The 24762-nt window shown below is 36.8% G+C and overlaps 1 protein-coding gene across 1 annotated transcript; it reads left to right on the top strand.

The window, feature by feature from the left end:
• The first annotated feature begins 548 nt into the window (after positions 1 to 548).
• Positions 549 to 23428, top strand: LOC139757046 (SID1 transmembrane family member 1-like). The gene is given in 16 exon segments (XM_071677069.1): positions 549 to 1235; positions 3449 to 3582; positions 4961 to 5131; positions 5434 to 5578; positions 5847 to 5930; positions 7510 to 7739; positions 8554 to 8672; positions 8868 to 8982; positions 11672 to 11819; positions 14035 to 14232; positions 16271 to 16388; positions 17443 to 17682; positions 19165 to 19400; positions 20660 to 20725; positions 20727 to 20885; positions 23214 to 23428. Coding segments are annotated over 16 exon segments (2622 nt in total). The 5' UTR covers positions 549 to 839; the 3' UTR covers positions 23277 to 23428.
• Positions 23429 to 24762: the final 1334 nt, after the last annotated feature.

The raw sequence follows: 24762 nt of genomic DNA, 5'->3' as shown, positions 1-24762 counted from the left end.
ACATCTTAATCGACGGTCAGAGTGATAAGGGAGGATGGGCCTTCTAAAGACAAGGTCCCTTGCAAGACTAAGGCCTGGCAACATAAACAACACATGAAGAACGCAACAATGCAACATCAGAAGCAAGGGGTTTATCTTTCAGTGTCCTTATTATCTATCTTATACAGCTCGGGGGATCAATGTGCTATGCTATACCTTCATGATTATTATTTTTGTGTAGAAAATATGGTCATATGGCAATCTATATGTCTTCAGAGCTGTCATGAAATAATTGTCAACAAAGAAGTTAGTAATCCCTAACTGTAAACAAACAACAGCTGACGTACTGAATGAAGTATATCCGCAACACAGTTTGTGGAGACTTCTGATATCATCTTCCTTCTTTACTTTAGTCTGCTGAATTCGTAATTATTCTTGAAATGTAAAGACCTAATTATAAAATAAAAATGAGTAAAGAACCTTCAAAATATATGAAAAATCTTATTAGTTTAAAAAAGTGATAAATACTCGTGTGCATCTCAACAAACAGTTGCATATGAACCATCCGTGACAGTACTTCCTTCTTCAGTTCACAGTTTAGTTAAGGCTCAGATATCTTGACCATAATCGAAAATGAGTTAGCCAGTGTGTTGTATGGTTATGTTGTAGTTGTAGGCTTGTGTACTATATGAATGAAGCAGCTAAGAAGATAAAAATGGAGATTAGAAGACCAGCCTCGTCTGGATGTGGAACATCACAAATATTCTTGGGTTGCTTGTTATCCATCTGGATGTTATTTACCGTTGTGGTGGCTAACACAATATCATGGCCACACCGTCAAGGCTATTCACAGAATCTCTATGGAATTGCACCATCCCCAGCACAGTAAACAGGGCCTACATCAATACCATCCCTTAAAAACTCCATTAAATTCACTTCAACTATGGGGCTCTAAGATTCCTTTACATCATGAAGCAGACAGGATTACGAATAATGTCATGTACAGTCCTCACAGACGATATGAGAAGCAGCACCCAAAGCAAGGCGAAAAAATTATGGACAACTCGCGTTTGGAACCAAATTATCACCATGAAAAATCTATGACAACTAGAAGTGTGGCATACACGAACCGTGGTTGGGAGGAGGTCATCCACTCTGTCGTCATTGAAGGAACATTTGGAGTTCCCATAGTTGAAAAGATCAACAAAACATCTGAGTATTTGTTTGAATTCATCTATAATGCAACAGAATTAAAGGTACGTGATAACATTTTTTTAAAGATGAAAGGAATTACTATTAGTTCATTAGTTTAACTCCATGACTGATAGTTTTGGATAATGAAAGACTTTGTTTTCTAGTGATGACAATAAAGTAAAAATTGTGGAGCAGGATTTGGAGCATTTTATTTTACGGAAATATGCAAATTGATGATGGTGATGGACATTATGAACATTAGGGAAATTGTTATGATTTATTTAAACATACATGAAACACTTAATATAACTTAACCTATATAAGGCCTCATCTGAACTCTCCTATTAGTCCAATCTGCCTTATGTTATATATTACAGCTCAGTACTTAAAACGAGAGTCAAGAGTCATCATTTGTAGCCTTTGTTGGCCATTATTTACATTCATATAAACATAAATGGACTCCATTATATTGCTCATTATACTGCTTTTTTACCATAAAATGTCATGCACCATGCACCAGACATTGTTGTACTTTAACCACAATACTGAAGTTTAAGGTGTATGAATAGAACCTATGAAAACTTTATCTAAATTACTCAAGCAGCCAAGATTTATGTTGAAATTCAGAGCTATAGCTGAAATTTTCCAATGTCTGCTTTGTAATGACACATGGTTAAATATATCATGGATTTTGTTCATATGTACAGGAACTTGAAGAACGATCAGCAGTGATCATAATGGTCACTTCATTTTCAAATGATATACATATGCTCATTAGCAGTGCCTTGTTGTGTCACTAGGCCAGTTGGTACGAGTTAATACAGTAAGGTAAATATTGGCTGTTGGCAGTTAGATGAGGTTTATATAGACTTTGTTGATTTCTTATTAGTGTTTCGCTTATGTTTTTGTTAACTAACCCGACATTTTCCCTTGATATTCACTACTGCCTCACTTAATAGTGAAAAAATGCTCTGAATCATAATTTACAACTTTTATTCTGTTCTCTCACCAATGAATTACCTTTTCAAAACAAAATCACTCATTCTAAAGCTATCAAAGTTGCAGAGCTAAATTGGTAATTACGGTTCTGTAACAACAAAGGAAACTTGCATGCAATTATTCATGGAAATTTTGCGTGTGGCATCGAAGAAAAAGTGTAGGAGTGCCCAAGCTTAGCTGTGTATTCATTTTTTGAAAGACATTGCACAAGGTCAAGAAGCATAATATCAGGAAAGCAAAGCAGCATACTCCAGTATTTTCTTCAGACTTTTGTAGATTGCAGTCAATCTGTCTGTATCACTGATGCCCTGATCCCAACTGGAACCCCTATAAGGGGGTGACTACAGCAATACTGTCTGTATCACTGATGCCCGATCCCAAGTGGAACCCCTGTAAGGGGGTGACTACAGCAATAGCGTCTCCATACTTGGTGAAGTCTACGTGCTACTTCTTAGACTTCAATGCCTCACCCTAACAGGCCTCTGGGAGAGGGCAACTCTAGCACTGTTTGCAGAGGCTACTACCTTACATTCCTCCTGACTACTTCTATCTAATGTTCCTGCCTAATGTTCCTACCTGCTACTTCTACCGAAGGTTCTACCAATGTTCCTGCCTATTACTTCTATCTATTGCTCCTAACATTTTGCCAAAAGGCAGGGCTAGCGAATAGTGCTCACCATAGGAAAATCTAATTGCAAAGAATGAGCTGTGTGAGTTCAGTGTTGTCAGGAGATTGTTTGCTTTTGAACAGAATGCCAGTAGTCTGCATGTGGGTGAGGCAGAAAGAAAAGAAATCTACCTGGGTCAGAGGAGTGCAACTTGACAACCACTGGAGTGCTGGCTCACTACACAGGCGTCACTGTTACTTTTGATACCCAGGCAGGTAGTACTGGTAATATATGTGACTAGGCATGTGAGGCGTAATTTAAAGAGGAGCAGAGATATATTGTTTGTCTTGGATACTGAAGGATTCTTTTTCCAGTGATGTGGTGGGTAAATGGTATGTAAGGTATATAGCAAGTTTTCATATAGGGTTATGTTGAATTCATCAATGTTCTCCATGCATGAAGATAACTGCAACTCAAATGAAATTTATGTCTTTACTTATCTAATCTTCACCAACATAACCAGATCCAAAAGTTAGATAGTTGACCAGTCTCTCATGACCAAATTACTGAAATTTCTGATCAGATTTTCATTAGTACTTAATAACTAGCATTTGGCAGTGAATTTTCTTTAATAACTGGTCACTCAAGAGAACTTATGTATTTTGCAGACTAGTGCTGTGCGTGTCACTGTGAGCAGCCCAATGAGTGGATACATTTATCCTCTGTTGGTGGTAGTTCGGCAACAACGAGGGGTACTTTCATGGCAGTTGCCTCTTGAACCTCCACCAAATACTCTGATTGTGTAAGTATATCTTTAAAATCAATGTCCTATTTGGTGTGTTTGACTTTGGTAACAGTAAAATTAATAGAATTGTCGACTGCATTGGTGATTTAGTGTACAGATGTATTTCTTTATTTTAGTTACAAACAAATGGAAAAGAGCTTCTTTATCACATCAGAACTTACAAATGCTAAGAGTGAAGGGTCAAGATAGACTAGACTGAGTGACAGAAAAAGGTGCAAAAAAAGTTGCTGGTGCTGTAATATAGAAAAAATTAATGATGTTGGAAAGAAATTAATCATACTATCAAGGAAGAGATGCAGGTGAGATATTTGGGAATCATATTGTCAGGATAAGTAACATACATAGCATTAATCATGAATAGATAATTTATTAAAAACAACCAATATATTGAGGTTGCTGTTATGGAAACAAGCTTCATGAGATAGCCAACTAATGGGTTTGATGAAATAACCATAGAAGAATTGGAAAGTGACATCTCATCCCAAATTAAAGAATTTGCATGTAAATTTTTATTTGGCAGGGGTGTGCAACAATTCTGTTAAGTTTTAATGCTGTAAGTATTGCATTATGGGTGAACTAGCTATTTATGGTAAAAGAAGAAAATGTATGAAAAGTTATTTACAAGGGTTTTGCAAAGGTCTGGATTGGTGGCCCATCAAGGAAATTTGGCCAAAACGCTTGACTTAGATGCATTTGGACATATGCATCCTACTTTAGGTGAGGTTGACCACCTTTGAAAGATGCATAGAAACAGGGACATGGACTGAGGGTTCAAGTTGTTGGCATTCCTGCCATTCATTTACTCTCTTAGCAGATTACATTCTTAACTTAGCAGCTATAAAGGAATGTTTATTGTTGGAGGAATAATGGTTAGCAAGGGTGTGGTGGCTTGGGTGGAAAGGAATGATGGTGATAAGGGAAGTTATGGTAGCCAGGGAGGGAGGAAATGTTAGTGGTAAGGTGAAGGAGCCAGAGGGGGTAATGAGGGAGGGTGTGGTGGCCAGGGAGGAAGGGCATAGTGGTGGTGATGAAGGATGTGGTAGCCAGGAAGGGTATGGTAGCCCTCTGCAGGAGTGAGGAAACAAGTGCCCAGAGGTCCAGAATCTGTTGGTTGTTGCTAAAAAAAAAAAAAAAAACCATGCTCTGTATTGTAGCTATTCAGCAACGTCAAATACTGTGTCAAGTTTAGTAAAAGCATCGTCATGCAAATAGAATTTCTAACACTATCAGATACAGACTGTCACAGATATTAGTTGAAGACTTAACTTAAGAAATGAAATATTGAGTTGATTTTATCTTTCAGTTGCAGATTTATACATAGTGTGTTCCATAGTGTAAGCACTGATTATAGACAATTGCATGTTTATCTTCACAGAGAGGAATACTACACTGCTTCTCATACACTGTGTCCTGTGAAGAACTACAAATTGTCCTCTCAAGGCAATCTGGATACTACCCAGCGGCTCTTTGTTGATGTTTCAACATCATCACCAACAGATTTGAACTTTACAGTTACTGCTGATTTTGAGAGACAGTTTTTGATTGAGTGAGTCTGCTGAATAGTACTGTTTGAATATGCAATAGTAGGCTTTAATTTTTTCATTTCAAACCTGCTTGCCTTTCCTGCCAAGGTTTGTAAAATACGTTTGCAAAGGTTCACATTAAAGGCAGTTGCTTATAGTTACTCTATATCATGTTCAATAATATTTGTGTAAAGTTTGAAAAATTATATAGCTTTAGGTGTCTAGTGCAAGATTTTTGTCCAGTATAGCATAGCATAAGAGGTGTAAGTTATACGTTTACTTTGGAAATGGGGAAATAACACGACTCTACTGTGTGTAATTTCAGGCTCCATAACCCCAGGGTTTTTGAAGTCACGCCATCTCAACCTGTTTTTTATGAATTCAAGTTCCCAGAAAAAGTAGACATGGTATTGGTGAAGGTTAATGCCGAGGATGACTTCTGTGCCATGGTGGCCATTCAGAATATTACTGTAAGCCATCTACAGTGTTTGAGAAGACTCACCACAGTATCCCCTTATTTTAGTCAATAATGATGGCTGAGTTTTAAAGCAGTTTTTAAATGAAATGCATAGTCTTGCTTAAATATACAGAGGCTGTATTCTTTTATAGCTCTTATAAAATGGACCTGCTTGTAAATTCTAACATTGTGGTACAAATGAAACATTTCCTTGTGATTATATGTGTCTGTTATCCATATCATTTATCTAAACTTATTTTCATGAAGCTTGTTTTCCATAGTGTCCAGTATTTGACAGCGAGGAAAATGTTCAGTATGGCAACGCCTACCAGACGATGACTTACCAAGCTGGCATCACAGTTAGGGTTAGTACATTGTATACTTGTTATTGCTTGAATAGAGATAATATAATACCATTGCTCTAAATAGTCAACTTACAGCAATTCTTCCAAAAAATGCTTTGTGTAATCTTTTACATACACTACATATCCCTTTCATATCCTGTTTGTGATTGGTGGGCATTACCAGACTTTGCCTACACATGGTCACGATGTGACTTTTCACCAAAGTTAATTCCTCGTTTTTCTAGACCACTATCATTGGTCTAGAATTTATACATATGGCTTTGTAACTACTACCATTAAAGGTTTGGAAAAATATTCAACAGATGACATTTTACTTAGCATTTGCCCTTTCACTCAATGATAGTATCAACCAATCTGGAAAACCTTTAAGCTTTCCATGAAGATTTTGAGGCCATAAGATTATGATGCCTTAAGTTTAATACTGATTCTACATTGTTTTATGATGTACTACATATATAATACTACTAATGACCTTTTAAGAATGCCCTCCTAGGACCCCTTTCAAAGGTTGTAGACCTTCCAAAGTTGGATGGGTTTTCTGGCATTTTTGCATCTCAGAGTCTCCTTATAATGTATAAAAGCTTTTCCTCATAGCTTTGTTATGGAATGTGGAATATCTTATGCTGTGCAATTCTCTTCATACTTTTATCTTTTCCTCTTCATGTAACATTTCTTCCTTTAAGGGGCAGGTCTACAAACACCTGCAGAGCCCTGATTAATTTTAATTGTATTTTCCCTATACTTTGTTCCTCCACCTAAGATAGCCTCAATGGGGGCATGTTTTGCCAGAGCCATGTGTGTGTTACTATACTGAAAAATGCTCATGGGACACTGTCTTAGACAGAGGTTTTTCATTCTTCAAAACCTACTATTTTTGCCTATTCTGTAATCCTTTATTCTAGAATTTATTTTTCTTACTTTTTTTTTTTTTGTCACTTTATAACTGTGTTAGCCTTCAAAGCACAGTTGATACCACATCAAGATTCCTGCTAAGCATCAACTTTGCTTGAAAGTGGTCAGTTTTTGTGGTCTGTCCTCAATTCAGCTTGAACCCCAGATCTTCCTCATGTTATGATTTGGTGCTTCTCAACATAAACAAAGGTTGTCTCTAGTTGTACACAGTCCTTAGTTGCAGTTACAAGGTTGAAAAGTCTGGTGTTCATAAACCTTACCAGAGATGTTCTGACATTACCATTCATGTCCTTTTTGCATTTCTGGTAAAACTCTTAGCTCACCCACCCTTTTCTGTAATTCTTACACTGAACACATTAACACTGCTGGCCAGTAAAACTTAAAGAGTTGAACTAAGGGGATAACAAATGAAAGCAGTTTTACAAGCTTTGCAGATTTGTCATTTGTTGAAGGACATCTTTTTCATTGAAATCCTGGTTTGATTATCTTAGTGGTTAGATTTCACATGGAACAGGAAAAGGCTTAAAGTTCAGTTTTTACACAGATTAGTATGGCACAAAAGTGTATCTCAGGAATTTTTTTCTTTTTCATTACTTGAAGTAAGAATGTAATTATTGAAGATTACCATTCAGTTCTGTTCATTAACAAGAAACTCTCTCCTACCCAGAAAGTGGATTATCCCAGTGGCTTTTACGTAGTGGTGGTGATGCTGTCAACTGATGAAGTTTGTTCTTCCTCATTCCGACATGTATATCATACTCGGAAGAAGACTGTCACCATCACAGTTGAAGAGAAGATTACCAAGCTGGAATACCTGGCTGCCATCATTGCTGGCCTCGGTTTTTGTGCTTTCTTTTACATCGTGACACTCATCTTAGCATGCATTTCTTATGTTAGGTAAGATGTGACTGTAAACTTTAGTCTTGATATGCACATGCTATTTTTACATAAGAGCTAATTATAGTTTCATCTATGAGGTTACTTTTTATATCAGAGAATTTTACATTCCATATTCATGTTACCAGATTTGTCTTCAGGCTTGAAAATTTAATGCTGAAAATTCTAATGGGTTGTGTGTCAGTTACTAATTAACCTTTTGTTCATACACTGGAATTTATCTACTCCCAGAGTTTGTAAATATTACTACCAACAGAAGGCAGTCTTTGTTGCTCCTGATAGCTGCCTAACCTTTCAGTAGAGCACATGATCAGTTTATCCCATTTCTTTCTTAGCCTTTCCAACTCAAGCAGTTGGGTGGACGAACACCTGAGCAGCTCAAATTAATCCCGGGTACTTTTTTTTTATTTTGTACACTTTTTTTGCCTTTCATTCTCGCTGGTCATGATAACGTTTTCCCCTGTCATGTCAGTGCATGAAAAGAATGGTTTTGTCTGAAATTGACGTGTGCTCTTACATTAGCATTTGAACTCATTGACTGCTGACATACTGTATATGTTACATCATACCTTTGGCAGATGATTGTGAGAATGCTATATATATATTGTCTGGGGCTTTTAAAAATTCTGGGCATGGTAAGTAAGGGAGTAGTATGTCAGGAAACAATTACTGGCAACTCAGACAATGTTTCCTTATCTTTTGGCTATATCTTTTAACGTCAGCTGGTTAGTAACCATCAAAAGGCCAAGAAGAATAGTATTTAATAGACTTTTCTCCCTTTCTGTTGAAGGTACTTTTAATGAATATATTTCAGAGCAAAGCGAAAGCATCCACGTGAGCGTAGTCTTTTAGATGACTCCATCCTTGGATCACCAGAAGACCTAAATTCCCCAGGCCCATCACCATCATATGGAGCTATCAGTGCTGATGCAGGTTGGGAAATAAATTTAAGTTGATAATTACTGTAGGATATGAATATTTATAAGGTTTTCAACATGAAACAACACTTGGAAAGCTGTAACACACATGTTGTCATCTGTACCCCCAGTTCTTTGAAGTCTGTATTAGTCCAAGACCTTATATATAGTCCTTATCAACAGGAGTGATTTAGGATTATATATATTGCAGAAATTTATATCAAGGAAGACCATCCACCACTACCAAGCACTGCCTCAGATTCCTCCCTTGATGAAGATGACATAGACATGCTCACTGATGCTGAGAGTGACAAGGATATCTTCAGGTTTGTGTTGCTAAAAGTTTTAAATTTGTTAGAAAAGAAATGTTCCTTTATCATTAATCCATAATCCTTTTATCACAGTGTAACACAGGCTTACTCTAGGAGTTCCTCTCCCAAACTCAATAGTCACAGTATATTCTTGTATAATACCTCATGCCATACTGTTCCCAATTCAGTCAATAGCTTCTTTTATTCATCAGACTGCATTTTTTGCAAGCCTAACTCAGTCTCTAGCTGTCATGTAATGATATGTATATATATATATATATATATATATATATATATATATGTATATATATATATATATATATATATATATATATATATATATATATATATATATATATATTTTTTTTTTTTTTTTTTTTTTTTCTTTATACTTTGTCGCTGTCTCCCGCGTTTGCGAGGTAGCGCAAGGAAACAGACGAAAGAAATGGCCCAACCCCCCCCCCCATACACATGTACATACACACGTCCACACACGCAAATATACATACCTACACAGCTTTCCATGGTTTACCCCAGACGCTTCACATGCCTTGATTCAATCCACTGACAGCACGTCAAACCCTGTATACCACATCGCTCCAATTCACTCTATTCCTTGCCCTCCTTTCACCCTCCTGCATGTTCAGGCCCCGATCACACAAAATCTTTTTCACTCCATCTTTCCACCTCCAATTTGGTCTCCCTCTTCTCCTCGTTCCCTCCACCTCCGACACATATATCCTCTTGGTCAATCTTTCCTCACTCATTCTCTCCATGTGCCCAAACCATTTCAAAACACCCTCTTCTGCTCTCTCAACCACGCTCTTTTTATTTCCACACATCTCTCTTACCCTTACGTTACTTACTCGATCAAACCACCTCACACCACACATTGTCCTCAAACATCTCATTTCCAGCACATCCATCCTCCTGCGCACAACTCTATCCATAGCCCACGCCTCGCAACCATACAACATTGTTGGAACCACTATTCCTTCAAACATACCCATTTTTGCTTTCCGAGATAATGTTCTCGACTTCCACACATTTTTCAAGGCTCCCAAAATTTTCGCCCCCTCCCCCACCCTATGATCCACTTCCGCTTCCATGGTTCCATCCGCTGACAGATCCACTCCCAGATATCTAAAACACTTCACTTCCTCCATATATATATATATATATATATATATATATATATATATATATATATATATATATATATATATATATATTTTTTTTTTTTTTTTTTTTTTTTATACTTTGTCGCTGTCTCCCGCGTTTGCGAGGTAGCGCAAGGAAACAGACGAAAGAAATGGCCCAACCCCCCCCCCATACACATGTACATACACACGTCCACACACGCAAATATACATACCTACACAGCTTTCCACGGTTTACCCCAGAGGCTTCACATGCCTTGCTTCAATCCACTGACAGCACGTCAACCCCTGTATACCACATGACTCCAATTCACTCTATTTCTTGCCCTCCTTTCACCCTCCTGCATGTTCAGGCCCCGATCACACAAAATCTTTTTCACTCCATCTTTCCACCTCCAATTTGGTCTCCCTCTTCTCCTCGTTCCCTCCACCTCCGACACATATAGGAGGTGGAGGGAACGAGGAGAAGAGGGAGACCAAATTGGAGGTGGAAAGATGGAGTGAAAAAGATTTTGTGTGATCGGGGCCTGAACATGCAGGAGGGTGAAAGGAGGGCAAGAAATAGAGTGAATTGGAGTCATGTGGTATACAGGGGTTGACGTGCTGTCAGTGGATTGAAGCAAGGCATGTGAAGCCTCTGGGGTAAACCGTGGAAAGCTGTGTAGGTATGTATATTTGCGTGTGTGGACGTGTGTATGTACATGTGTATGGGGGGGGGGGTTGGGCCATTTCTTTCGTCTGTTTCCTTGCGCTACCTCGCAAACGCGGGAGACAGCGACAAAGTATATATATATATATATATATATATATATATATATATATATATATATATATATATATATAAATGCCCATACATATACATATCAGAGAAAGATGTGGTAATAAGAAGGGCATGGTTTAGAGAGCTAAAGAGGGTGTGGTGAAATTATATGAATATACGGGAAGAATTAAGGAGAATGACACAGAAAAAAGATATATGTGTCAGAAGTGGAGGGAACGAGGTGAAGGGGGAGACAACTGGAGATGGAAAGATGGAGTCAATAAGGTTTTGAGTGCTTGAACATGCAGAAGGGTGTAAGGCATGTGAGGAATAGAGTAAACTGGAGTGATGTGATGTATGTATAGGGGGTGACATGATATCAATAGACTTGACCAAGGCATTTGAAGTGGCTGGGAGAAACCATTGGAAGGTCTGTAGGGCCGTATGGATATTCATTTTACAATATAGAGTTCATTGACTAACATTCTCACCTGGAAGTTGCTACCTTGTAGAACTGGGAGACAGTGTAAAGTGTTAACTACAATATATACCAGGATGCATTGTTTTGGATGATTTTTTGAAAAAAAAAAACGAAACTATTGACTGGCTTCCATGAGATAATTTTTTTACTTTTATTTCTTTGCTTTGAAAACCAAAAGGAAATCATTATGTTTTCCTCTCATTTTAGTGTTACTTTTCTCGACAAGTATAGCAATGTTAACCTTTTTCCAGTGCTTTGAGTATCCAAATAATTCAATCACTATATAAACTCACTGTGTTGCAGGACAAAGACTTTCTTGTATGTAAGTGATCTGGCTCGAAAGGATATGCGTATTTTGACTAAGAAGTCTCAGCTGTACATTTGGGGTCTGCTGACAATTGGAGTATTTTATGCTGTCCCAGTGATCCAATTGGTCATCACATATCAGAGGGTAAGTTTTTGTTTATATCATCTTTATTGAAAATCCACTCAAATTAAATGGATATTTGACATTTCCCCTTTTTCTATCTAAATCTTTTATTCACTAACTATAGTATATGTAGATTTAGTGCACATTGATGATTGTGAGTCATATTCTAGGACAGCAGGTTTGTTAATGTACTATCATATAACCTGCATTTGTCCAGCAACACAACTCAGTATCCCTTAAATCATTTCTACTGATATGTAGTAGGATGGTTAAAGCACAATCTCCTCATACTCTATAAAATCTGTTGATTTCCATAGATTCTTTCATCAAAGCTCCTACCTAACAAAAAGTCCTGCAATCTCCTTCAGCTTTACTGTTGGCCTACCTCTGTATCTGTCTGCATTTACATCTAGTACTATTTTAGCTAATCCATACATATCCCATCTATCTACATGTCCAACCATCACTCAAGTCCATCTTTTGGTTCAGCCACTCCATTCTTACACCATATCTACTTGATATTCTTATGCCTCTAGTTGTGTACTTAACGAATTATACAACCTCTTCTCAGGCAATCCATTTTTGTCGCTTCCATTCAATAACTCATTCTGCATTAGTAATTCAGATCCCATGTTTTCTCTCTGCTCCCAGAAATACCTGAAGACAGGTTGGATCACACTTCTTGCCAAAAACCTTAAAAATAATCATACATAATCATTCTTTCCCATTCATACGGTAGGGCAAGTAGTTAACCCTGTTTCAGATTGCTGAGTCTGCTCATCTGCTTGCAAATCCATGATAGAAGTTTTTTGACTCCAAGGTAAACTAACCCTGTTTTTTAGTTTTTGTTGTAGCTTAACTTCTTTTCATTTAAGACAATCACTGTATCAGAAGTGAAGGAAGTAAATAGAAGGGTAGACTGAGAAGATGAATAGATGGAGGGAAACATGATTTGAGGTTTCATGGCCAGAACATTCAGGAAGATGAGAGGCATGGGAAAGATTGAATGAATTAGAGCAATTTGGAATACTCTGAGTGATGTGCTATAAGAGCATATTTTCTTTGCATTATACTTGACAGCTAAAGAAGTGATGTAAGTGAATGAGGAAAATTATTCAAAACAGTGAAGAGTTTTTGTCAAGAGTGTAAGGCTTTTGTGCGAGTAGGGAGGGAGGAGGATGAGTGGTTCCAGGTGAAGGTAGGTCTGCAGCAGGGATGTGTGATGTTACCATGGGTGTTTAACTTTGTTTAAGAATGGAGTGATAAGGGATGTAGATGTAAGGGTTGTGGAGAAATGCAGGTATGCAGTCTGTACAGGGTGAAGGGGGCTCAGAAGTGAGTCATTTGTTTGCTGATGACACTGCACTGATAGCAGATTCATGCGAGATACTGCAAAAGTTGGAGACAGTTTGAGAGACTATGTGAAAGGAGAAAGTTGAGAGTAAATGTGAATAACATCAAGTTTATCAGGTTTAGCAGTGTAGAGGGACAGGTTAGTTGGGAATATTTGTTGTGAGGAGGGTCAATCGAGTAAGTAATAAAAGAATAAGAGAGGTATGGTAGTAAGAACAGTATGGAGAAGAGAGATGAAGAGGTGTGCTGAAATTGCTTGGACACATGGAGAAAATGAGTGAAGAAAGGTTGATGACGAGGATACATATGGCAGAAGTTGGGAGGGGTAAAGGAGAAGGTGGAGACCAAATTGGACATGGAAGGGTGGAGTGAAAAAGATTTTTAATGCTCAGGACATGAGCATGCAGGGGGTTAAAGGCATGCTTGGGATAGAGTAAATTGGAGTGATGTATACAGGAGGCAACATGCTGTCAGTGGACTGAACCAGAGAATATGAAACAGCTGGGGGAAATCATGAAAGGTCTATGGGGCCTGTTTGTAGATAGGTTGCAGTGGTTTCAGTGCTTTACACTTAACAGGTAGAATATGGGTGTCATAAAAGGAAGCCTCTTCTTCATCTGTTCCTGGTGCTACGTGACTAACATACAAAACAGCAAACAAGTAAAGAAAAGAAAGAAATATACCTGTCTAATTATTCATTAAAGTGCATCTAATTACCCGAGGACGAATTTCTTCTTCTCCTTGTTCTATCTTTGAGGGTATTCACTTTTCACAACAGAGAAAAGAACATCTTGTGATTTTAATTATTAGTACTAGGGAGTATTATAAACATATTCTATACTGAAGAATTTAAGAAAATTAATCAAATTATGTGGCTTTTCAGGTTCTGGATGATACAGGAAATCAGGATTTATGTTTTTACAACTTCCGATGTGCCCATCCTCTTGGCCCACTTAGTGACTTCAACCACGTCTTCTCAAATATCAGCTATATCCTCTTTGGCATACTGTTTGTTGGTGTGTGTGTTCGTCGGAATCATAATCACAAGGTCGCTGTGCAAGCTGACTATAAAATTGATAAGGTGTGATCATGTTATGTGGTATTCTTGTAGAGGGATTCATGAAATGGATTCCTATCTCTCTTTGCATGATTTTAGCATTATCCTGTACTTGAAGCAAGGTGATATGTTTAATCTTTAAGAAATTTATCTACCAGTCAAGTGTTAGAAACTAAGAAATATATCTACCAGTCATGTGTTAGAAACCCAACAATAATAGCAACATAATTGAGAATTTTGCATGTTTGGCTAGCATACTACAGACAAGTTAGTGCATGCATAAGTGAAAATATGAAAATGTTTGAAGAGAAGAGTGGATATCTCTGCAAGAATGCACAAAATGGGAAAGTTAGAAATAGCTATACACAAAAGCATAAAGAATGGTAGAAGAAATGAAAGAATTTTTTCACTCTTCCCATTTCCATGGGATGGATGGGGTATATACAGTCTCTGAAATGTGTAACCTGCAACCTCAACCTGTGTCCAGTATTTTAATGTAAAGCACAAACTTGGAAATATAAGTAGTTTTTGCTTTTCACTTTTGTATCCACACTAAGTTCATTTGCAAAGGAAGACCAAAGTCTCCTTATGTACATCTCCAAATGCTAAATGCTTCCATTCTATCCAGTCTAAAATCATTATTCTGGCATCATCTGAGATATCTGTGACTGTAAGTGATTTTCTTACTACATTTCTATCCATGGTCCACTTTATTGTAAGAGTGCAGTGTGAATTTGGCCTGAGAAGACAATTACAGATGAAGAAACAACATTTATTGATTAATGAAGAGTTTGAAGTCATATCAAATGTTTACTTAATTTAGTCTGATTTTATGCATGTTTATGCATGTCAGTTTACATGCATAAACCAGTTAGGTACACATTTAGGATATCTATATGATATTTCATATCCCCTCAGTCACATCAGAATAATAAATCTAGAGGTTTTATGAGTGGTGCATTTCCAAAAGTTCATTCAGAAAAGAAAGTATAAGTATCATTTAAAGATTTAGGAAAGATGAGAGATAAAGTGAATTAGAAAACTTTCTGGGAAGTTCTGACTGTAGCCATTGTTTTAAGAGCTCTTATTGTGAAAGTAGTATGCACTGAGAATAAACAAGTGGACTGAAATAAAGATGGCACACCTCAAGGTGGAGTGATATCATGACTGTTTAAGGGGCATTGTCCATCTCTAATGGCAAAAGAATTAATGTAATTCAGAAAATGTATAGAAACAGTTATATCCTTTCTGTTATATGTCCTTAATGTAAACAGACATACAATGCTTCACACATTTGCCCTCAATTTGGCCCTGAAACTCTGGGTGACATGCAAAAAGCTGCACATGAGATGAACAAAAAATCAAGGTCTTCAAAAATTGTTTCAAGTAATGAAGTGAAAGGGGTCAAAGAGGTCTGCCTGCAAGAGTTTGCACTTCCAATGAAAAGTCTCTTTTGGCAAAGCATCACTGATACACTGAGGATACAGTTTCATTAAAGAGTTTCTTAATTCAAAGGAGTCCATGTTTCCATGCTACCAGAAGTAGCGTAGCCATGGGCTACAGGAACCTTTAGAAAGAGGTCCTGGATAACACCATTTCATACTTGTCCTGTTTTTGCATTTCAAATAAGCAAATCCATGTTTTAGTGGTACATAAAATTGAGTTGCAACACTTCTACCATCAAACCATACTTCAATGGATCTTTATATTTTTCTTTACTCTCTTTAACACTTTTGCAAGATGCCCACCTTTTGGAACTCAGCATTAGCTTCTGCTTCACTGTTATCGCTGAAAATGTTACTTCAATATAAATAAACACAGACTTGAAAGTTTAAGACATGTAAGGAGTACACTCGTATAAGGGTGTGTTATGTTAGTCAGAAAAAAGAGATAAAGAGAGACAGTCTACAAAACAGCAAAGTATATCATGGTATGGTATATCTGTATGAAACTGATTATATGATTAAAAGGAAGTGAAAAAGTTATGATAACATTTGGTGGAATTTGTGTGAAATTAATTTGGTAGTAGAGGAAAACATCCCTCATTGTCTTGTTTTTTCAGTACTATGGCATACCTCAGCACTTTGGCTTGTTCTATGCAATGGGTGGCTCACTTATCATGGAGGGTCTGCTCAGTGCCTGCTACCACATTTGCCCAAATAATTCAAATTACCAGTTTGGTAAGTTATATGCTGTCCCGTGTCTTATCACCTAATGGCAGTTCAGGTTATGGGGAACCTATGCATTATAAAGGTGTCAATGATAAAATAATCAAGGAATTCTCTAGGATTACATTTTATGAAGGATCTATTTGACTCACAATTCATCCTAGTTTTATACATTGGCATTATTTGAGTTAGCTTGGTATTTTTAAAAATGGCAATATACGTAAAGTATACAAAAGGAGGTATTATTTATCCTCTTAGCAACCTTCATTGCAGTACTTATACTGAGTTGCTACCATGGTTATGCCATACCTTGTGACTGCTGAACCATTATTTCTGTAGTGATTCTGAAGTACGTTTATATTATTTTTTCACTCCAGGGTTAGTTTGTCCTGTAAACAATAAAAGAATTTCCATGATCTCTTGGAGTGAGAACCCTCTAATCCCCAAACATCTTGTTTGGTTAATTCTTCTCACCCCTTACTAACCTCCTATACAGTAAGAGTGGCTCTAGATTGCTTTGGGAACATTCACTTCCAGTCAGCAGTCATCACACCACCTCATGAATTGTTGACCTGCATGTATTATCCTTTACAAGGCAATTAACAAGAGGGTATTTTTCAGAAATCATTTCTGTTTGTATGATCCTTGTTAAATCTGTTTATATCTAGAAAAGGTGCAAGAAATTTTGATGAATACATTAGTTAGGTGGCATGATTTACTTAAGGATATTATCAATTTCTGACATCATATGGGTTTGTAACAGCCTTGACTCCATTATATTTTCATTCCTGATAATTACTTTGAACTATCTAGATACTTGTGCTTGTAAGTCATTTTGAAACTTTGAATAACAAATTTATAATGTACACTTTAAAATCAAGATTGCACATTCAAATTTTCAATGTTTATACAATATAAAGTATTATCATAGTTGGTACATTACCTTCAGTAATTATATTTATATATGTATTCACTGATGACAGATGAATTAAAAAATTTATTGTGTACTGTATTAGTAAGATTGCTGTTACTTTTTTACAATTTTGATTATTCTGCTCTTTGACAGATACCTCATTCATGTATGTCATCTCAGTGCTCTCCATGCTTAAGATCTACCAGACACGTCATCCAGATATCAATGCCAGTGCTAGTGCAGCATATGCAGTCTTGGCTTTAGTAGTACTCGTTGGTGTCATTGGTGTTTTGTCAGGGACTCTTATCTTCTGGATTATATTTGGTTTAATACATGTGACCTCATGCCTGCTACTGTCAGGTTACATTTATTACATGGGCAGATGGAAATGTGGTAAGTTTAAGAGAACATGAACATTATCTGTATTGTAATTTTCTGGAGGGTTATTGTTACAAATTTGCAATAATGCATGTGGAATTTTGCTCATTTAAAAATAGGAATCAGGAAGAGTGAAAAACTTAATGAAATAGGATAAATAAGCTGGAGAGTTTGAGTATGCAATTCAGTGAAAATATAGGGGATACTTTGGGGTTTTATGAAGAAGTTAAGAAGTAAGAGATAAGAAGAAAATGAGAAAAGATGTAAATTTAAGGGTTCTGGGAAAATAAAGAATTTAGTGAGAGCTGGAGGGGTTCTCACAAAGATTTAGTGAATGTCAGGAGTATGGATGACAGGAAAATATCATCAGTTAACAAGAATGGATATATTACTAACGTGGGAAAAGGGAACATGTCTGCATGTATGATGTTAGATGATGTGTGCACAGTGTAAAGATATAACTGGAAAAATTTGGAAAATTAAACAGAAAAACAAAAATGACAAAAGTCCTGGAGTAGATGAGGCAAAAGGTAATACCTGTTGTAGTACTCCATATCATGACAGTGACAATTCACCTGCATATTACTTCTCCACATAACATCAGCAACCAAACCTTATACTTCGTGATCATCCATCTTCTAGACTCATTCTACAATATTTTGTTAAATATTCTTACTAGAAATATAAAGAACATATTGTGTTTACAAGTGTTTATCCACATAGTATGGTACATTAAATGAAAAAGATTTGAAATACTGAAAAGACACCAGAGTTACTGTCTTAAGTAATGGACTTGTGCTTAGTAGTGTAGAAAGAGAAAAAAAAATATATTGCAAAGCATTCTCCCATGATAAGTTATGGACATCTCATTGGATTTATCACAAGTAGAAACTAAACCAAAATGCAAATATAGTCAGCAAATACTTCAAGTAATGCTATTGGATTTCTGACACTTGAACATGTGGAAATGGATAGTAACTAAAGTTTTTGGTCAAGGATTTATACTGTGTGTCCAGTCATGATTGTGGGAAAAAAGCTTATATGATAATTATGTTTTCTTTCATTGTCATCACCTGCTTAAGGCTATATTTATGTTTCCTCTTACTGTCATCTCCTGCCTATGGCCAAGTTCTTTGTACCAAGTTTTCATCATGTAGATTTTGCTTTACCCCAGTTGTTGAACATGCAAACAAGGGTATATTGTGAATAATTGCAACTTTATATAAGAAGAAACCTAATGTACTGAGTTTGTGACTTCAGTTTTTTGTATCATTTTTTGCCTAAACAACTAAACTTTTTAATTTTGAACATCTTTTTGAGCAGTGGAGGGAAGTGAGTCTCACTGTTTTGTTTCAGATAATCAGTAGGGTATATTCAAAATGGTAAATATATGCTTTTACAATATGTAATCAGTTCACTAATACAAGATGTGTTTACGTGATGCTCACTGTGAGATTTTGATTGTTATTACTTAAAAGACTTTTTCTACCCAAACAGATCTCGGACTCTTCAAACGTATGAAAGCTTGGTTCTTAAGTGAGCTTAGCGACTGGCATCAAATTTGTCGTCCCATGTATTGTGATCGTATGGTACTCCTGTTGCTAGGAAATGCAGCAAACTGGGGTCTAGCCATCTATGGAATGGTCTCAACACCCACTGATTTTGCCTCTTACCTACTCATTATATTCCTCACCAACCTTCTTTTATATATGGCATTTTATATAATCATGAAGGTGAGTGCCCTGCTGAATATTTTGCTGCTCAGAATCAAGCATTTACTCAAAGCTTTTCTTCCCCTTTCCTGTCTTTTTTTTTCTTGTTTGTTTGTTTGTCTTCCCTGCTTCAGGTTCCGTCATTATGTATACCTTTACAGGCTAAGATGATAACTTTCATTCTGTTATACCTTTTTTTCATGAAAGGCATTCGCTGACAAATATGCCCAAAATATTCATGTAAGAGATGGTTGGACCCACATGCCCACCAAAGAATTGATAGAAACAACTAGAAGTGACAAAACATCTCATACTTTTATTATTCCATCAATATATCACTCCCATTACTTCATCACAAACCAGTTTGTTAACTTGAGTTTCTAAAGATTCATTAAACAGTTCACCAATGTCCGTGGCTGTTGTGTTCAAGTTTTGCAAAACTGAAAATTGAAGGTTCCTGAGATGCCTACCCTGTAGACATTGTCATTTCTGTGTGTGCCTTGTTTGTCTCCACATCCAATGAATGGTGAGCTCCTACAACACCTTACATACAAATACTTTTTTCTTTTATACTCCTCTGCCATTTTCCACATTAACAAGGTTGCACCAGGAACAGGTAAAGAAAGGCAGCATTCACTCTTATCTTTTCTAAAGCTGTCATTTGCAATGCACTAAAACCAGTCTTCTGTCCAACATACAAGCCCCACACCCATTCCAAGGTTTCCCCCTAAACACTTCACATGCTCTGGTTCGGTCCACTGATGGCTCATTGCCCCATATTCATGTACAAATCATGTGTGTGTGTGTGTGTGTGTGTGTTTGTGTATTTTTCATACCTGATTGCCATTTCCCACATATGTGGGGGAGCACCAGACTGTTATGTACTACAGTCTAGAGTTCATTGAAACTAAAGATAGATGAATTCAGGCTCATGACTTTTTTTTTGATAGGTACTGCAAATAAAAGAAGGTAGCATTCTTAATGTATACATCTGGAACGGAAAGAGTGCCTGAGGTACAGACATCAGAGATCTGTGATTGAATGGTTGTAGATAGTTAAGGAGAATTGCCAGCATCATTTGTTTTATAATGGTCAGAGGACCCTCATGGATAAAACCCTCTTAGGATAAAATCATCTAAACCCCCTACTAAACAGTGCTTTCTCAGATGATCATGTTAGAGAAATGGTTCTCCATCCTTCAAAATGTCTTTTTGTCTACCCAAAAATCCTTAAATACACCATCCTCTGAATTATCATGTCTTTTCATGATACTGTTTCAGTTACGCCATGGAGAACGACTACAATTACAGCCACTTGTGTACCTGCTGCTGTGTGCCTTAGGGTGGGGGAGCAGCCATTTTCTTCTACTTGCAGCACACAACCACGTGGGAACTGACACCAGCACACAGCCGCCAGTTCAACCAGGAGTGTGCGCTGCTTCATTTCTATGATACTCATGATATTTGGCATTTCTTATCTGCTAGTGCCATGTTTTTTGGTTTTATGGCAAGTATTAATATCTGTTTAATGTATTTAATGATGATTTGGTTACAAAGATTAAGTATGGTATGTAGATGAATAATGTTAAATATGAATGATGGGGTGATACCAGTGGAATCTGGAATTTGTGCACTTACAGTCATGAAAAATTTGCAAGTGCATTGGGTCGTATTTGTCTACCTAGATATCCTTGAATTTCAAAATGACAGCTACAACAAAGCCTAAGCATCATGTGCCATCATGTTTACCATGAAGTTTACATACTTCTACAGTTAGATTGTTTTAATTCAGAAATACACAAAATATGAATTTTATGGAATCCAAGTACCCTCTAAAAACAATGCATCTGTTCCACCGTGAACTTTACCTCACCTGCTTGGTCATCCACCCTAACAAAAGTAAACAAGAGAGCTGTAAAACACACATAGCAGGGCAATCAGAACAATCACTGGCAGTCAGGGAACCACAAACATTTAAAAGCTCCAATGTGAAATAAAACTATTTCCAATTCAATCTCATTTCAGTATACTCAGTACTTTGCAGCAGCACTAGAGCCCTTCCATCCAAACCACTCTATAACCAACCACCAACCCCAAGTAGAAATGAAATGCTTAATCCTGCCGCACATTTCAACAGCCTGTACTCAAAGATTCCCCCCCCACCAAAAAAAAAAAAAAAAGACAAAACAATGTGAATCCCTTGTGAAAGACTCCGACTTGGCATCCAGCTATGAAGTATGCTAACAATTTTTGTCCTGTGAAGGGTGGTGTCAATTATCATTTGTTTGAGTAGTTGTCTTGGGAAATGCCACGTGCTTTTCTGATATATATAGCCACTAGTAATGTGCTGGATGGGAGGCTGTAAGTAGTTGAAACCGTTTAGGATGTGTCGTATGCAGTGTGATAGTGATGTGTTTAAGTCCAAAGCTATGCAGTGTAGCTTAGAATGGGATATTTTTGCTGAACCTGTTGTGGATCAGTTTTCAAGGAGTTTGGATACTGATGATAGTCGTGATATAGAGAGATAAAAAGAATGGAAGTCAAGCGGCTTGAAGGCTGTCAGGATGGATACTTTGTCAGCAAGTTTCCAGATGCTTGGGATTTTTTGTACAACCACAAGTGATTCAAGGTAACTAAGTACTTGGATTGCAATTAGGCTGAAGTGTTTTTTATCAGAATTTGATATGATGTCAGGGCCAGTTGTAGAGGAGCTCGGTATGGTTTTAATTGTAATATGAATGTCAGTGGGAGAGAGGAGGGGTGAGCAGTTATTTCAGGGTGGATTTTGTGAGATTTTCTTGTACTGTTCAAACTTATGATGATTAACCAAAAAGTGAATCAAAGCTTACTAATATTCATAATCAATCACTGGAACATTGAAAGGAAAGACGATCTAATCATGATAATAACAAGATCAGAAACAGGAAAGAAAATTGGAGATTACGTTGTCCAGAGGGCACTGACTGTTTAAGAACTCAGGCTGTTGTAAACACCTCTCAACACTTGCTAAAATTAACATGCCATCTGATTTTCTCATGTCACTTTTCAGCACAAATATCAGGGACAGACAAGCACCCTGCTGTGTGACTCCAAAGTCATCCTGCTTCCACAACAGTCAAACATCCTACATCTTCCTTTACCTTTGTAGACTACTTATTACCTACACTTCATTGATCAACCAATCCTGTAGCCTTTTCTCGTTTCAACTCAGCCAATTCCCTGCTTGCCTTCACATCATGTGTGCAAATGTAGCATGAAACACCAAACCTATAAACTTGCCAGTGAAATGCCCAGTTACTAGTTAAATCATGACAATGCTCAAATGAATCTATCTTTTTACTCACTAACAAACTTTGAGCTGGCAAATCAGTTGTTACCAGACCCCCACCTGCTCCAGATTACCCCTCAAGTAAAAAGTTATGTTTGGCAAGGCTGTATCATTGGGAGTATAGTCTCAAAGAACTTCTCAGTCCATGGAGTATACTTTTCCCTGCTACTGGAAGCAGTGCAGCTATGAGCTACATGAGTTTTCAGAGAGGTCCCATGTAACAGGACTGTTTCATAGAAATTGGTCCTGGGGTAATTATAAACAAGGATAATAATCTGCCAGTTTTATAATCGATTGTGAGGGCCATGATTGATTGATTAAAATGGACTGTCTTGCATGTGCATCCTTCAAGCCATGCTGAATGCAGAAATGAGAATCAAAGACACTAATAATATGGTTTGGAGAAGAGGGTAAAAAATTACTGTTATGAATGTGTTATTGTATTTAGATAGGTTTAAAATTGTTTCTCTTTCAAGTGGTCATCTGACATTATATCTTTTCTAACAGCTTCTCCTGACTCTGGATGATGATCTGGGTCACACTCCAAGAGAAAAAATTCCAGTTTTTTAAGAAAACCAGCTGTGAGTTCCTTTCTTCAGTTCTGCTTTTTGAAACATTGCAAGAAAGATTTTAGTAACTGCTTTGCATTTTTCATACATTAGATGATTAAGCTATAAACGTTTCAGCATAGATTGCCACATAACCAAATCCAAGCTGGATTTACATTGATTTTTTTTTTTATTTGACAGTCATCATAGGTGGTCTAGGATCTTTTCATTTGAATAATGAGACTAGTCAGAGTCATCTTAGTTGTCATCAGAATAATTGTAAGCTCATCTTCATGTAGGGCTCAGCAGAGAGTTTGGGGAATAGCATGTATTATATAGATATGAAGGCTGTGATAGCATGTCATTTATAAGAATTTTTATTCTCATGTACCATATTAATATTAACATAAATGGAGAGCCATAAAACTTGGTAAATATGTGTGCCTTACACATTTTTTAGCCAAGATACTGTTCCAGTGGGAGATGCACATTCAGTGGTTATTAAGGAATGACTGTCAAAAACAGTCAACTGCAATGATTTACAAAAGGACTGCTTTGTAAAGCTAGGGAGAAGTGATTGAGAAATTGCTTGAGAAAATCTTAACCCGAAAGGATTAATAAAGCATCCTAAGATCCATCTACACAAGAATAATTAATGCTTCAGTGCATTTTCATATTCAGATTTAACTAGTATTATATGTAAATAGTAACTGACTGCTTCAAAAACTGGCTTAGTACTGCCTGATATAGCATCTGGTTGTGTTATCTATCATGGTTGTGTTTAGGAAACAATATTTTAGATATAATTTTTCAGTTATCATGGAAATGTAACAGTAATGTTGAAATTTATGTTTTGCCATTTTGGTTTATTATGAATTTCTTTTTGTACTGCTGGAATGGGCTAGGCAACATAGAATGGCATCATGTAGTTAGAGTACGATAAGTAGCTTTATTTACATAAGTACCAATGCATTGATTATCTGGGCCCTTTCCAGCCAGGATCATATTTACTCATAATCTAGTTTCTGATGTTTACAGAATTTATACTTAGCACATGTTTGATATTAAATACTACCCTGTGTTATAATGGCTTGAACATTATCTACTCCAAACATTACATCCAACTTACAGTTCCATTTACACACTTCATCTAGTAAAACAATGTCATACTGACCTTCCACGGGCTACAAGGTAAACATCCATTCCAAACACCAAGTAGCCCTCTATAATTTTCATACATATCATCCATATCAGAAACATTTCCCAAATCCTCCACATGTTATAAAATACTCTTTCAGCTGTCAACTCTTTTGTCATATTCATATCTGCTATTCAACAATATGTGCAAGACATTATCTTATTCTAGTATGTTTTCATAGACCTGAAGAATTTTTTTTTTATGTATACCTTTTCATTTGTTGTTTCCCTTGAAACTGTCAGTAGTTGTGCATTTACTGGAAATATTAGCTCTTGGTCACAAGTTAGGGCTAGAATCTTGTTTATGTGGA

The sequence above is a fragment of the Panulirus ornatus genome, chromosome 24 (assembly GCF_036320965.1).
Source record: "Panulirus ornatus isolate Po-2019 chromosome 24, ASM3632096v1, whole genome shotgun sequence".
In the NCBI taxonomy this organism is placed as follows: domain Eukaryota; kingdom Metazoa; phylum Arthropoda; class Malacostraca; order Decapoda; family Palinuridae; genus Panulirus; species Panulirus ornatus.
This window is presented reverse-complemented; position numbering and strand designations above follow the sequence as displayed.